This window comes from Typopeltis vanoorti, chromosome 6 (assembly GCF_054136105.1).
Source record: "Typopeltis vanoorti isolate ZY-2024b chromosome 6, IOZ_Tvanoo_1.0, whole genome shotgun sequence".
Classification (NCBI taxonomy): Eukaryota; Metazoa; Arthropoda; class Arachnida; order Uropygi; family Thelyphonidae; genus Typopeltis; species Typopeltis vanoorti.
Window position 1 is genome coordinate 86,428,451 of NC_143554.1, and position 17,712 is coordinate 86,446,162.

General features: G+C 36.1%; 1 protein-coding gene across 1 annotated transcript in view; it reads left to right on the forward strand.

The window, feature by feature from the left end:
* The first annotated feature begins 14,297 nt into the window (after positions 1-14,297).
* Positions 14,298-17,712, forward strand: part of LOC150105666 (uncharacterized) — a 48,980-nt gene continuing 45,565 nt past the window's right edge. Inside the window, exon 1 of the mRNA XM_090394986.1 lies at positions 14,298-14,576. Within this exon, the coding sequence (XP_090251112.1) occupies positions 14,424-14,576 (153 nt within the window). The 5' untranslated portion in view covers positions 14,298-14,423. The remainder of the gene's footprint in view (positions 14,577-17,712) is intronic.

Genomic DNA, 17,712 nt, shown 5'->3' on the forward strand with positions numbered 1-17,712 from the left:
GAGTTTGGGCCTTCGTATATCGAATTCGCGATTTATTCCCCACAAGTTGACCGAAGACCAAAAAATGTATCGAATTGAGCACCGTCATTTCCAACTGTTCGTCAAAACAGTCACTCTTGGCACTATAACTCGGCTTCTAATGAAACAAATGTCATAAACAGTTGACACAACACTAACGAAGGTTGCCGTTTTCGACAACTAAAAGATACAACAGGTGGCGCCACTAGTTTCTTCTATTTTAGAAAAGTTCGGTTTCTTTTTGGACAGAGGGTGTAGTTTGTCAAGTGAAGAAGAGAAATGTAGTGTATTATTAATCAGCAAAACCATGCATAGGATTTGAGGTTATTGAGAGACAGTGTACAGTCAGAAAGAGAGTGAAGGTATAAAGTACTGGAATATTGTGATGGTGGGGAAAGCATTTAGAAGAAACTATGGCATGCATCTGTCCTTTGTTTTCAAAGGACATGAAAATATAAATATTTACTGTAACTAATATTTGATAGACCCCATGTTACAAAGAAGTTGGCTGTTGATGATTTCATTATTTTTACTAAGAGAGAAATGAGGACAGTAGGAATAGTGGAATACTCTGGATGTACATTATAAGTACATCCAGACCAAAACAGTTGTTAGTATACAAGCTATTAAGGAACCTTCTGATGTCTTTCCAGCAAAAGATAAGAAGAGGCATCCAATGAGCTGTTCTTAGTATAGTAGATGATTTGCACCAATTGCCTGTTCAGGAATTGGAGGGTTGATGGCAAGAAGTCAGCATTATCTTTGGGTGATATGACAATGGTACATCTAGATCTGAGAGGTGAAAGGACAAAAGTTATGTCCAGGGACAGCTCTTGAATGCTACTCTCTCTCTCCCCCGGATTTGATGTGTTTTTAACAGATGGCGCTTGCTGTATGCAGTGTAGGCCGAAATGACTTGCGATATGTTGAATTTTTATCATAAATTGCTTTGGTACACTTGGAGAAGCAAGCTTAGACAGTGGTTGGATGGATTTGGTGAATGAGGGCCCTCATTCCTTGCTATAATTATTTCAGTTATTCATTTAAGCAAGTGTATGGATTGTAAGAAAATAAATAATTGAGGTCGTCTCGTTTGACACCACAATGCTGTCAAAGCACACGCGGGTAATACGCTGGGCGAAATACTTTTTGTACAAAAGAAAACAAAGGTGGGGAAAGAGAGAGAGCAGGCTAAGAAAAATGATCAAGTGTTGGAAGAATTATTGCAGGGCAATCATTGAAAAAGTGCTTAAATGAGGGGTATCTGAATGTATCCCTAAAGTTTGAAGAAGGAATAGGATGGGAGTGAAATGGATGTGCAACAACCTTATTAAAATCTACAAGAAGATAACGTGGAAAGAATATCGTGAGAATAGGAGAGGAGCTATGAAATATATAAAGCACAGGCAAGAAAAGTAACGGATATTTTGCGGAAAGCTAAATCGGAGTATGAAAAGAAATTGACTGTAGGTTAAAGGTAATCCAAAGAATTTTATCGTTATGCGTCAAGCAAAAGAAAGAATGAACGTGGAAGAATAACTTTACTAAATGCAGACGGTAAAGTAATTCACTATCAGAAGCTAATGAGATTGTTCAATTAGAGTACTCAGTTTGCTAAGATATACCAACCAGTTGTATATACCATATACATCTGGTTGTTCTTCATCTAATTCTTCATCCAATGCATACTGAATTGGATGAAGAATTAATGGGAATCTTTGAAAAAGTGCAGGTTCTTACAGGTTATGCATAACAATTCGACACAATGGACAAACATAATATCAGTACGTTTGCTAAAGGAATGTTCAGCCGAATTGGCTAGGCCTTTCACATGTTTGCATAACTTGAGTCTCAGCTCAGGCATGATATTACAGCAATCGAAGGAATGCACGATAATTCCATTGTACAAGGGTGATGCAAAAACGGTTGTGTCGAACTACTGACCCACGAGTATCTCTGGTTTGGTGAACATTTTAGAGAAATTGATAAGATCTTACATACAGAAATTGGTTGACAGACAAGCTATAGTCTAAAGGGAGCAGCATGGGTTTACTAAAATTAGGAAGGATCTAACAGGAGATGTGCAATTATTTGCCGATAATGCGAAGATAGGCAGGGCAATCAGGGATGCTACTGCTATCCAGAATGATTCGAATAGGCTGGAAATTTGGGCAAACGAAAATGGCTATCAGTTTAATGTAAGTAAATGTAAAGTTATGCACTTTTGCGTGCCGGCGGCATATTATATTAGCGAGGTTATGCTACAAGAAACTAGTGAGAGTAGGGATTTTGGGTAATGGTGGATAGGAATTTGAAGTTCAAAGGTCACATAGCAAAAGTTGCAAATACAATTCAGAGGATAATTGTGATGTTGAAGCGAACCTTGACATGCAAGGATTTTGTCTCTTTATAAGGCCTTCATAAGACCGCACCTGAACTATTGCGCTTAGATTTGCTCTCCAATGTTCCAAGGGGATATAGAAGTGGGCAAAGGGTGCAAAGAAGATTATATTAGGATTATTGGATTAGGTAAATTATGAGGAAAGATTGCGAGTATGTGGATTATAGAATCTGGTTAACCAGAGAAAGAGGGATGATATGACAGTGGTCTATGAACTTGTGAACGATGTTATAGGACACTGTTTGATGAATTTTTCTTTATATGCAAGGTGGGGAGAGAGTGCTTTTTTTTTCATAAAAAGAATGCATTTCTTTCACTGGAAAATCGTGAAAGAGCTCCGTAATATTGGATGCAAATATGAATGCAGTTAAATGTACATACCTAATTACAGTAAGGGAAATTCGTCTCGTAGAAGTGTATAAATGTTATGTGTAAGTCGATCTTAAAATACCAGCAGTATCTGTTCAACTGGACGGTCAGATGAAATATGAGCCCTAAAAGTGTTTCTCTAGCAATTTCTGGAAATCCCGCTAAATACAATTCAATTCATAAATCTTTGATTTGGAAACCGTCGCTGATATTCAGCGACAACAGCAACGATACCATCTAAAAAATCCATCCATAAATATAAACTATTGTCGGCATATTTGACATTTAGAAAACACGGAATGCATATATTACTATTATTATTACGGGCAACTCCAGGGAGTCATTGGACTCATCGAGGGAGGCCCCAAATCATATTCATCACAACTATTTGACATTCATACAGTATCTATCATACCTCGCCTTAAACTCATTCACTGTCACAGCATCCACCACAGACTCAGGGAGCGCATTCCACTCATTCACTACTCTAAAAGTAAAGAACCCAGCTCTAACACCTTTACTAACCACACTTTTGCCCAGTTTCCATGGATGTCCCCTAGTCCTCCCACAACCAGCCCTGTACTCAAAAATATCTTCTGAATTAATTTTATAGAAACCCTTCAGTGATTTGAATGTCTCAATCATATCTCCCCTCCTCCGCCTATCAACCAATTTTTGCAACCCACAAATCCTCAACCTGTTCTCATACGGTTCATTCCACAGACCTGCTATCATCTTGGTCACTCGCCTCTGGATCCTCTCCACCTCCTCCCCATCAAGAAGAAACCTAGGTGACCAAATCTGAGCACAGTAGTCTAGATGGGGTCTTATCAAGGCTCGATACAGAGGAACAATAACCTGCTTGTCTCTGCTTGTCATCGTATTCTTCAGCAACCAAGTGATTTGATGAGCTGTTTTGGTCACTTTTGCAACGTGTCCCCTAAATTTCAATTCCTTATCTACCAACACTCCTAAATCTCGTGCCTCATCAATTTCCTGGAGCACGGTTCCACCATTTCAGTAAACTGCCGCCAATCTTTTCACCCCAAAATGCATAACCTTACATTTTGCCACATTAAACTGACATCCATTCTCCTTAGCCCAGACCTCCAATCTATCCAAATCATCCTGCAAAATTTTGACGTCATCTGCATTCACTATTGCCCTACCCAACTTCGCATCATCCGCAAACAAATGAACTGTTCCTCTCAGATCATTTCCTATATCATTTATGAACAAATTAAACAGCAGTGGTCCAAGAACAGATCCTTGTGGCACACCACTAGTCACAGGCCGTCTTGTGGACTCTACTCCTGAGTAAACCACTCTCTGATATCTCTCCGTCAACCACCCTCCTATCCATCTCACCAACCCTATGTCCATTCCCATATGCTGCAATTTACTGATTAGAATTCCATGTGGAATCCTGTCAAAGGCCTTGACAAGGTCCAGTAGAATCACCGTAAACCCATTACCCTTATCCAGTTCAGCCGTCACTGTGTTATAATACGTGAGCAAGTTACTGAGGCATGACCTACCCTTCACAAAACCATGCTGTCCCCCATACAATATCCCATTTTCATCTATCCAATCCTGTATTCTTTTCTTGACTAATTTCTCTAAGACCTTGACAATGATTCCTGATATGCTAATCGGTCGGTAATTTACTACAGCAGTCTTGGAACCACCTTTATGCAGTGGAACTATTTTCCCCTCTTTCCACCCGCTCGGGACTAACCCAGACCCGAGACTCAAATTAAACAAAATGGTCAAGGGTACTGACAATTCTTTAGCTGCTTCTCGTACAACACGAGCTGGTATACCATCCAATCCCACAGATGTATTGACATTGAGGTTATGCAATAGACTACTCACCTCCACTTCATTAACCACAATTCCCGTATAATCTACTGGTTTATTCGTTTCTGCAATGTCACCACCTGGATGATATACTTTTGCAAAGTGCTCACTCAGCAACTCAACTATCTCAACTGATTCAGTTACCTCCCTACCATCGGCATTCTTTAAAATCAATCTGCCATGTACATTTTTCCTTTTACTTGCTACATATCTAAAAAACTGTTTAGGATTCTCTTTAGCCTGCATAGCCAATGTTCTTTCGTAATCCTTTTTTGCTTTTCTTACCACACTCGTCACCCTTCTGGCCTGCGCTTTATACCGTTCATGTGCCTGCCGGTCACCCTTCTCCTTAAATTCCCTCCATAGTTGTTTCTTTTTTTGCAACTCAAGCTTAATGGTGTTATTCATCCATTTAACCCCTACTTGATTTATTATTCGGACTCTAGGTATACAGTCAGCCATTGCTTCATGCAAGCACTTCTTAACTACCTCCCATGCACTATCAACTTCTAGTCCTTGCAGTTGTGCATGCCATGGCACTGAACCAATCAAACTCCTAAGCTTGTCATACTTTCCAGCCCGATAATTCCACATGTACCCTGTCTTAATTGAAAATTCTACACTTTTAGCCACCTCCCAAGTTAAGACCCTATGATCACTCTCACCGATTGGTGGCAATGTGGTCATATTTGTTACAGCCAAATCCTCAGATGTAATTACTAGGTCAAGCACTCTCTGACCCCTAGTATTTTCCATTACATGCTGTCGCAGATAGTTATCCCTTAATAACCGCATAAAATCCAGTTCCTTCCTTCCGTGTGTCCTCTCCTCACTCCAATCAATGCGACCATAGTTGAAATCTCCCATAATAATCACCCTCCTTCCACCCATTTCTTCTATTTGCTTGTGCATACTGTCACCACCATCTTTTCCATCACCTGGTCTATAGCAGCACCCAATTGTATATTTAGTTCTGCTAGCCACAATCTCACACCAAAAGGCCTCAAATGTGCTCTTTTCTCTATCCTGCAATTCAACTTCTATTCTCCTTGGCTGGAGCTCATCAGCTATCATCAACAATACTCCTCCCCCCATTTTATTCTCTCTGTCATTCCTGAACACACTATACCCATCACATTCAATCCCACTAGTTATATCATCTACAGTCAGCCATGAAATTTAGCATATAAAAGATCTAACTACATGTTAAGACCATTTGCCATTTGGTTGTTGATAGCAAGTACCTACAGTAGTGTGCGAATTTTAGAACTACATGCATGTATATAGACACTCAGCGCTATGTATTGAAGAGCCTTGGATAGTATTTTTGAAAACTTACTATAAACACTAATTATAAATTCCTGAATAACACGCACCAGGTGCGTGTCTGCTTACTGTTATTTTTTATTGGAGATCCATAGCTATTTAAATTTAGACTGTCATAGCCCCGTAATCGTTGAAGCCATGTTCAAGGTGTTATTTTTATTCAAACCCCGATGCCATACATGTTCTCTCAAAATTATGCACACTCATTCATCTAGGTTAAAAAAAGCAAGAAAGAATAGTAATAAATACGATTAAATAAGAATTAATACATACAAAGAAAATACAGCAATCCCAATTAGTGCACCTATATACATCTTAAAAATAATTGTTACAGATTTAAAAATTTTTCGATCTATACATTTTTTATAACTAACTATTTTAAAAAAATCACTCACCAGGATGAAATAATTTAGTTACCGATTTGAAACATTTTACAAAGCTATTTTTTTTAATGGCATACTACACTACTTCCATGTACACTAAATTCCAAATTTACCGCCAAAATTTATGTCGTCTGCTTTACATAGCATTTTGCTGATCATCTCTCGTACAATTGTTTTCCTTACTTTTTTTTATTTTAAATTATTTTCCTAACCTTTAATCACGAGTAAAAGAAGTAGTGAACAAAAAATAGAAGTGTGAAAATGATTCGAAAAGTAATCTGATTGGAAGAAAAACTTGAAATGATAAAGAAAAATGAACAAGGCGAGTCCAGAGCAAAGATAGGTGAATCAACTGCTGAATACAAAGAGAAAGGTAAGGCTGCTTCAAGTTCATCATGCATGCACTGAAAATCAAAGTATTATAATGATTGAATTAGAGAGACTTCTTTTTACATGGATCGAAGATTGTAACCAAAAACGGATCCCGCTAAACACTGGCCTTATTAAATCAAGCAATTGTCTCTTTGTAACCTGGAAAGAAAGGGCTATCAGTGATGGAAAACATGAAGAATTCCACGTTAATGCTGGATGATTTGAGCGTTTCAAAAAGAGAAATAGCCTACATAATATTCTAATCACAGGCGAAGTTGCAAGTGCAGATATCCAGAGATTTTGAAGAAATATTTAATGTCGATGAAATTGGCCTTTTTTGGAAGAGAATGCCTTCCAAGACTTTTCTAGCCAAATCAGAGAAATCTCAGCCTGGTTTAATGTCGCAAAGTCGAATGAAATTACTACTAGCAATATGCGAGCCGTTTTGAAGCACATTCTTCCACATTGTGCAAATGATTTTAGTGGCTTTTCAAATGAATCTAAGTTAATTAAATCTCATTCTGAGAAGTTGAGTGATTCCGACCTGCTAAATTTAGGTGCACAGCAGGAAGATCCAGAAGAATATGAAGAAAATTTAATCACTCACAAGGCCAAAGAGGCTTCACAAAAACAATTTGAAAATAGTTTTCATACAATCGAAGTTTTTAAGCAGCAATGCTTAGAGACTGACCCTGGTGAAGAGACAACCAATAAAATTTGCAGAAGAGGAAATATCCATACCGTCAGTTGTATGAAAAAAAGAAACAGAATGCCTGCCAGACTACGTTAGCTCAATTGTTTGTTAAGAAGTAGAATAATAAATTTATATTCTGAATATCAATCGAATTATTTCGGTTTTGTGACCACATTTTTATTAAAAAAGACTGTTTTAACGGTTGTATAGATCTGTTATTCGTTTTTTTAACGAACTTTTTTGATGTTCATAATACCAACAAATGAACTTGTTTTTTACGTAATTTCTTATAGTTTGTGCTTTAAACTGTTAGTTATCTTTACCCCTGAAGATGTTAGTCTGACGACTAACAAAACTTTTCTGGTTTGTTTTTTAGTACTTGTTTAGTTTTATTAATAAAAATGTGGTCACAAAACCGAAATAATTCGATTGAACTTTTTAACCACAGAAACCTCCGCATGATTATATTCTAAATATGTTTTATTGTCTTTCAGCTTTATGGTTTTCTTTTAACTAGGCCCTAATTCTAAAAAAAAAAAAAAAAAAATTAAGGGTCAAAAAGGAAATTTGAGGAAGAACGAATTACACATTTTCCCATAGGTTATTATATTCGATTAGCGCGTTTTCGATTAATGCGCCTGTTTTAAAGAACCATTAAGCGCATTAATCTTGGGATTGCTGTAATTAGAATTAACTTGAGATTCGAATACATGTTATATCAAGACTGCAAAGAAATGTACAGGGGAAATAAAAGTTGTGTTATTGCACAGCAAACAACATCCGAATGGTTTGAGATAAGATATGGTGTAAGGGAGGGTTGTGTAATGTCTCGTTTATTGTTTGATATAGTCATTATGTTTTACAAGTGCAAGAAGAGGAATTAAATGCAATCCAGTCACTGTCAGCAAATCTAGATTAGGTCGACATAGTTTTAATATCATGAAAACACAATGATATACAAACAAAATCGAAAGACTTGTATAAAACAACTGAAGTGTGCTTAAATTACGGCAAATCCACAAAGAGATTAAAATCAATCAGCATGCTGTAGATATTGAAGGTAGAACTGACAGGAATATAATACAAAGACTGAAAAAGCTGATCATAATAAAACAAAAATAAATATCTTCAATAGCAATATTAAGGCCTTTTTATTATATGGACCAGAGACATGGAAGCTGACCAAAAATCAGGAAGCTAAAAATACTTTTCAAACAAAATATCTGCTTAAAATAAAATATCAAAAATATTTTGGCTCCAACACATAACAAACGATGACTTATGTAAGCTAACTGTGCAAAAAAACATTACTGATGTAATAAAAAAAAATGCAGATGGAAATGGATAGGATACATAATGAGAATGGACAGCAGAAAGATTCCTGGAGTGGTTTTGACATGGATCCCCGAAGGAAAGTGGAAAAGGCCCAAATTAACTTGGCAGAAAATGACAGAAAAGAAAATGGCTGGCTGGCTGGAAGAGCTGGAGAGAATCCCAATGATGGCTTAGGATAGAAGTATCTGGAAGAAACGGATCTCGGCCTTACGTGCCATGAGACAAGAAGAGGATAAGTAAGTATATCAAGACTGCATGTTGTCTGATTTAGATGCTTATTATTATTTTAGAAATTAATTGTTTGAACTAGCATAATTTTCTGCAGTTATCGATCAAATACTTGTAGATAATGATGCTAGTTTAAATGGCAAATTAATGAAAGATGTAAAATTGATCGCTATACTTCCGAGTTCTCATGCGTAAAGAATACTGTTTATTGAGGGTTTTTTTAATTTTTTTTTTTTTTTTTTAAGAATTTACACCATTGCGCCTACTATCCTGACTAAAGCAAACATGAAATTTTGCATGCCCTCTCATTTATGAGAAGGCTGTAGTAACACTCAACCATAAATGAAGGAAGAAAGAAAAGATTTTAGGTAAATGATTTTCCCGCAACTGTAGATCCGGATTCTGATAAAAAAAAAATAGGGAAAATTAAAAAACTTAATTGAGCTAAATAAATTATTTTAGTAAATAAACATTCTAATGACTTAAGCTACTGAAGAAAAAAAAAGAACGAAATTGAATATTCAATTTAACTATTTAATATAGCTAAATAATGTGTAGGATATGTAAGTACAATATGTCGGAATTTAATAAAAAAGGTTTCGACATAATGATATGTATATTTAAATACTGAGAAAAATATACTACATAAGCAGTATAGTTTGCTCAGTTTTTAAAGTTGTTTAAATACTTTCTAGTTGAAAGTTCATTTTATAATCATCAATAACACTTTATTTTACATTTTTCTGGGACAGCAGATTTAATAAGCTAGGAATAAATCTCTCTTTCGCTTTCTCTCTCTCTCTCTCGTGTCTATATGCTTCGGCGGTAAGAATATACTATCGGCATTTATTAAAACTTTTATTTTAGCAAATAAACATTCTCTCTCTCTCTCTGAGTATTCATTTTAATGGCTAACAGACACTATATAACTGCATGAATTACCCGTTAGCCATAATAAATGAAATGAATATATCTTTTCACAGAGTGATCTTGAAAGACTTTCATTTCAACCATTTGTGCAGTATGTGCCTCCCTTTCTGAGATCGTGAAAATTACTGCACGAAGCTTTTGAGAGTACTAGTGTACTGAATATTAAAACAGGATCACTGGCTCACCAAGATATATTTTTCCTTGGGATGAAGTTTTTCACTATAACAAAGATAAGTAGAAATCTGACAAATTCTAGTGGTTAAGAACAACTCCGTGAGACGAACAAAAATTCGATGTTTTTTTCTCTTCTCTCGTATCTGATCAGCCTTTTTTTGGAGACCTAGCTCCATTCTATCTATCTATCTCAATGGCTTTAACAGGCTTTTAAGGCCCACAACACTCCAAGCATGCTTGGATTTCGTAACCGAAAAATACGAGGATAGAATGGTCATCCTTATGCCTCGAGGTATTCCTGGCTGTATCCCTGTGTGTTCACGGGGCCGGTTTGCCTGCTTGCGGGATGAAAAACGCCAGATAAACTGGCGGAAAAAATCCAAGACCGGCTAACTTGGCTATGGCTGAGGAAGATCCTTCAGCTCCTCATGTCGTCGACGGGAATCGAACCTAGGACCCTCCTTCCGCAATCATATGGTTGCGAAGCGCAAAGCCACTAGGCTAACTGCGCGGACTACCTAGCTCCATTACCATTCTAAAATATCGCCTTTTTCCAAGCTCAAAATATTTTCGGAAGAAACAGGACTCGAATACAGAATATTTGGAAGCAGAAGAGGAGCATTTCCCCACTCTGTTATAATCTTGCTTACCGATAGCTACTTTGTTATGTATGCAGAGCCCGTTATTTGTGGAAATTTACATCACTTACTGTCTTTGACTCCTCAGACAAAGTCCGGAAAAACCGAGGTTTATATTTCCGTGAAGACATTACTAATTTGCTTAACCTAAGCTTTCGCAATGACTTTTGACTTATTTAAAAGAACTGTTCTTTTCTACTTATGTTGTGGTTTCCCTACCGCTTAAATATCGGGAGGGAACAGCGCTCCATGTTTGTCACATCTCCAAAATTCATTGGCAAAACATTTCCAATGCTAATATAAAATTAGAACCTCCGTAGCTCGTTGGTTAAACGAGCCCTTTAGTTAGAAAGATCCGGGTTCGAATCCCGTCTATGACACGAGGAACCATTATTAGATCTTTTGCAATCAAATCAACCACTCTATTAGATACTTTATAAGAGGCGTAGGCAATCTTTTACCCAGTATGAACTGCTTGAAATATTATAATGTCTAGGCATCTAACATAATAATAATAAAAACAACAGCAATAAGTGCAAAATTTCCAATAAATAAGGGAAATACAATATCTGCAAACTCTTTACATCTCGCGATCTATCTTAGAGGAATTTTTTCATGAGCTGAATTGGAAGAATGCTGGAGTTCAAATTAACGAAAAGAATGCGACTCATTTGTGTTTTCGTGATAAAATTAGTTCTCTTCGTAGAAGATATAGAAATAAAATCAAGGGAATTAGCTCAAATCTTCAGTAAAATTTGGTTCAAGATGAATTTAAACCAAAACGAAAGTAATCATGAATTCCTATTTAACACCAAAAAGAATTATACTGGAAGATGGAGGAGGAAAGGTGGAATTCATATGTATATCTGGAAAAAATCATGAACTTATAATATATTCTGGTCCTCTAAGGTATGGGTTTCTATCTACTATCTAGGTATGGGTTTCTTTTCTGCCATGCTGGAATCAAACACTTATTTTGCTAGCTCTTCGTCTTCCACTGTATAAGTGACTGTCTACCCTTCAAGAATGTGCGAGATCTCCTCACAGGGTTCTTGAATACTAATGATGTCAAGGGCCGTCTTTTGAATTTGTTGAATGCGTATGGTGAATTTTAATTCAACAATATTATAAATATTGTCGAATTAAAATCCAACAGACTGTTTTTAAGCGTCCTTGGATCAATGGCGCCCCTGGGCTATAGCCCATTTAGCCTAATGATGTCTAGTTCATTTTAATATTTCTTCTACACTAATGTCATCTGTTCACATTAGTGCTCTCTCAAATCTGTGTTCTTTCATCATTTTGTTACTCTAACTAAACTCTCAGATTCATTAAGTAGTGGTTTGGCGAATCTCATTCTTATTTTACTTATTTTATATAAATTTATCCAAAAAAAAGTAAGACAGATTATTAGATATGTGAAGAGCCAAAGGCTTCAATTCGGCTACATATAACTTGTTTAAGTTAAGGGATATTACATCCCATATAGTTTCTTAGCCGAATAAGAAACTCAAAGAGTTTCATGCCGAATATAGTAGAAACTATATAAAGTTCGGCGATTCCAAGCGTAAGCAAATACGTTTTTTTTCTTATTATTTATTGCAAGAATAAGAACGTTTTCCCTACTCTATGGTATATTAATAAAGTAGAAGTTAAAAATTAATTTCCCATTTAATGCTTAAATATCCGTAGTCGTTTTTGTGTGTGTGTGTGTGTGTGTGTGTGTGTGTGTGTGTGTGTGTGTGTGTGTAAACTGTGTACTGTTTAATATTTTCATCAATGCTTAGATCAACATCATCCAAAAATTCAAATGATCAAATAACCCGATTTTTATTGCAATAATCTTCCAAACACCAGAGAACCAAATATCAGACTATATTTAAATACAAGGGTGTTTTCAAAAAATAACGTATCAAGCACTCTTAAGTGAAAGAAATTATTCTGACAGATGCATGTACAGTATAATAAGTAACTCGACTTTCATGCACATCACTTTTCCGTATTGTCACCCAATATCTTTATGCATTTGTCTTACCGCGCCACTAAGAAATTCTGACTCAAAAGAAATCGGTATTGCAACATCACGTCGGTTACAGTTTCTCTTGCCAACTAATCTTTCTGCTCCTTCAGTGGTCCAAAGAGACGGACATCAGCGTCCCTAAGAACAGGACGACGTACAGCAGTGGTTCAAATTTTCCAGCTGTAGCGCTATAACAAATTTGCATGTGTAACTGGCAGTAGTGTGTGTGTGTGTGTGTGTGCAGACCTCATAAAGACATTACACCAAACCTGTTTCTAAGACATGAAATTTGCTCCTACCATCTGACCAGTGCAGTATCTTTATGTAGAGTTGGGATCATGCTGATCATTTCAGCGTAGGTCATGTTTCCTGTCCTCGTGTCATTTATCAACTTATTGGCATCACATAGTTGTAAGACACCAATGCGATGCCATTTCGTAGTCATGTGAGATATATGTAAACACAAATGAGTCGTATTCAAATACTCTCTTCGCCTACTTAATTCTTTCACGGACGAACATTTTCAAGGGCGAGGTATTTTTTTTCTGGCGCCTAATTTTTTAAAACACTCCTTTTATACTCCTAATAATTTCTTATTTGCTGCATTGCAAGCTTCTGAGATGCAGATTTTATCTAAAAAAACTCAGAACGAGATGAACCAAGACAGCAAACTTCCCATTAAGGCGTAGTGATAAATGGATTTTTCCTCAGCATGTTCACCAACTTCGCTGAAAATTTTTGAAATGGCTTGCGCAAACAGTCTCGCGATATTGAGGTGCTCGATCAAGATAGGGCGGCAACGGGAATATATCCAGAGTACAAGACATGTCACTACAACAATATGCTCCTTAGTAAACATTTTTTCTACTTATATTGCAATGTTATCTTAGTGCACGCAATCTATCTATATTTACTAAAGGTCATGGCGAGATTTTCTTTTCATAACAGAAAAAATTTGCTGAAGCTTCAGAATTTCTACACTCCAAGTTCTTATTTAGGCAAATAATTTTGTTTAGTTTCATTCTTAATTCACAAGAATGCTTTTCAAACACAGCAGCTAAACTGCTGTGGCAGAGTATCAATTATCAAAAAAAAAAAAAAAATTAAATGTTCACATTGTAATGCGATGCATTTTTGAGGGGGACAAAAATTAAATACAGAAACCAAGCAGTGCAGCTACGATAAATGGTTATATGAATATCTATAACTGCATCAAATGTAGTTTCTGCATCCAGCATTGAATAAAAGCTCATGCAATATGTTTCAATGATGAAATCCCTGTTTAGAAATTCTCTGAATTATAGTTTGATCTCCTCCAAATTATAATAAAGGGAGTGAATGCATTGTTTTAGAGTAGAGATTTTCCTTAATTCCTAGCTCTCCGACATTCACACAATAGATTTCGTTCCACTTCCTACAACCCGCTCACATCAATCGATAGACAGTGACGTCTGATATGTCTCGTGATCTGCGGGCTAATGACGTCATTGCTCCATAAAGTCTTTCGTGTTTTCCGAAGCTGCTGCAGCTGCAGCCATTCCCAGTTAAACCAATCGACGCTGGTGGCGTCAGCCCACTGCCGCTCGTCGGCTCTTTCCCTTTATCAATAAGTCTGTTAACCCTAAAACATTCCCCAGCGAAACCCTCGGATTTCAGATACAACCACTTCATAAGGATGCCCCGCTCTTTTCTGACGCGGCCTTTCGTAGCATTGGCCATACCTGGCATGCATTTGGTTGACAAGATCAACGAGTTGAAGCGACAGCAACAGGAGCAAAACCGGCGAAAAGTTACCGAAAGAGAACTGGCTCATCTCAACCATAAGATTGTAAGTTATTTTGGAGATTTCTTTTCTAACCAAAAAGTATTTACAAGTTTTAGTGTGCTGCCTTAATTTATTCGTTGTTTGATGTATATATGATAATATGTCGTATATCAATCAGTGTGTCCCAAAATGGAAAGGATCAATATAATGGCAAGTACTTTACGAAGTAGCCATATCTATTATACCATGAAACTGACCCATATCTGAAACCTTCAAGTATTCAATTCTAGTGAGTGACTTAAAAAAAGAAATTAGTGATCTAATTAATTTGCAAATTATTTGATTACAGTATTTTTAGTATTCAATTTTAAATAAACTGTAAAATTTTCACACATTAAATTGAGCAGCGTTCGTTCGAAAATAACTGGAACCTGAACTGTACACATTCCAGTTATTTCGACAGACGAATAGTGTATTGAATTTCGTCTGCTGCTATTCGACACTGAATGAATCGTTTGCGATTTATGCGAACTGCTCATCACACTGATTTTTTTCTGACAAGCAAAAAAATGCATTGACTGACTTTTGATAACAATAGGTACTGTGCACCTTTCACCCTAGAGTAAAAATGAGTCATTTATTACGTTCCTCCATTTCTGCGAACACTGAAACGGGTTGTCAACTGCTTTATAATGGGTTATTTTAATCTCTGAAAGTGGCTTCTCTGCAAGTAAGTGAAGATATGCAGAACGAATACGTACATATAAAGAGGATTTGAAATGAATACTGCTAGAGGTATTTTATTAGTTGTGCTGAAATATCTAGCAGAAATTGAAGTAATTATCGAAAGAAATGGAAAATTTAGGGGATATCAATTTTTGCTATCAGAACAGACGCAAATTAATTTCTTAAAGTATTTATGAGAAGCAAGTAATAATTAAATTCAAATCGACGTTTTGCTGAAGAAAGAATTCTTCCTTCTTAGCAACGCTATTTTCAAACTTATGATATCCACATTTGGATATCATCGCATATACGCATATAACTCGCATAATTAGCTTTGAGATTTAATTCTTGTGGTTTGTACAAAGACTTTTCCCTAGCTTGCAGCATCTTTTTTTCTTAATTTGATTCCTTGGTTCTGATCCTTACTGTACAGTAGTAGGATGACCATTACAGATTCTCTGAAGACAATAGTAAGCTGTTCCGAATGGAATGTAGATATTCCCCTAGTCTATTTCATGGCCTTCTGTGGATGCGCATGTTGCAAGTCCCCTAGTGATCACCGGTGTTCGCATCCTTAATGTATTATTCAGTACAGATTTCTATGATTGCCAGTTTTTTCCACCCAGGTGTTTATGCAGTTACAATATAATTTGTATACTGTGTATATTTTGAAGTTGCAGTAAGAGTATGGTTTACGACACACATCATAGCTGCACACAAACTTTCATTGCATTGTTTGGGTTGTTATTGTTTCGCATTAAGTCGGAGTAGGGTTATACGTATATACGGTCTGACAACTGCTTGTGTTTTATTCTACGGAAGAAAGCTCTGCTATTTTTACTATACTATTTAGCTGTCAAACCTGAAGTCCTAATTAAGGTTTTCGGAATTATATGGGATTCGAACCAATGTGCCTTTTTTTATTTAAAACCAAAGATTCATTATGATTATAACAAAAATAGGAAAAGAAGTGAATTTATGACATTCAAACTATTTATGTGCTTCAAATCAGTCTTTATTAATGTTCTTTACTCTCATGAGATCAATAAATCCAAAGGAATATCCCTCTATCTTAAATAACACTGCGTACACGTTTTCTATTATGAAAATGCTCTTATTTTTACAGTAAAAATACTTTGGATTTTAATAGCTGTTGTGTGTTTCTCAAAACGCTGAAGGTTAATAGTCTGTTAATATGAATATTTTATGCGTAATTCGCGTGTTGATGAATGATAATACTTGTAATTCTGGTCTAAAGTAATTTAATTTGCAGGCTTTGGTTAGCGACAAAAAAAAAAAAAAAAAAAAACCGAGAGAAATATGTAACCATTATTAAACACAAACCAGAAATGTGTAAGAAGAAATAAAGTAAAACTAGTTATTTCTTATTTTAAATTGTCTTTTAATATTAACTCTATACTGATTAAATTTATTTTACATAAAGGATAAGTGAAAAAATATTCAACCAAGTTAATAAAGGTTAAATGATTTAAGTTAAGATTTTTTTTTTTAAACCAAAATTTGAACCACTCCTAACAAAGAGTAGTAACTGATAACCATAGTAAACAGAACTCTAAACGTAATTCCACAATGTCCAAGAACTGTAAGAAAGTAACAGCTGGAAATTAATGAAAACATTATTATTACACGGGCATCTCCATGGAATCAGTATACTCATCGCGGGAGACCCAAACACTATCCACACAATATCTATCATACCTCTTCTTGAACTCATTGACAGACGAAGCGCTCACAAATGAGTTTTCAGGCAACACATTCATTTCATTCGCCGCTCTCCAAGAGAAAAATCCAGTCCTCGCATCCTTATTAACCACACTCTTACTTAAATTTCCAGGGATGCCTTCTTATTCTTCCATCAATATCTCACTGCTGAAATATTTCCCCTGCATCAATCTTATAAAAACCTTTTAGTAACTTTTCTATCATATTCCCTCTTCTCCGCCAACTTCTGTAACACACAAATTCTCAATATATCAATAGGGAGAATTCCTTACACCACTCGCCTCTGAATCCTTTCTGTCACTTCCTCATCTCCAAGGAATCCAGGCGACAAAATTTGAGTACAGTAGTCCAGATGTGGACGTATCAACCCCTCTTAAAGAGGAATAATAACTTCCTTATCTCTGCATGTTAGTGTGTTCTTCAATAGTCAAGTAATCCTAAGAGCTATCTTGGACATCTTAGCAGTATGCTCTCTGCACTTCAACTTTCTACCCACTAACACCCACAAATCCCTAGCCTCATCAGCCTCTTGGAGTACATTGCAATATTATGGTAAAACATTCTAAAAAAAGAAGCAGTAATAAACATTCTTATTCTGTTTGTCTGTATCTTTAGCGACATTTCTCGTATTAAACCGTTTGCAACTCGATGGATTTTCATGAAATTTTATTAGGAATATATTTATTAGTTTTTTAGACACATTGGATAATCTGTTCTACCTATTACATAG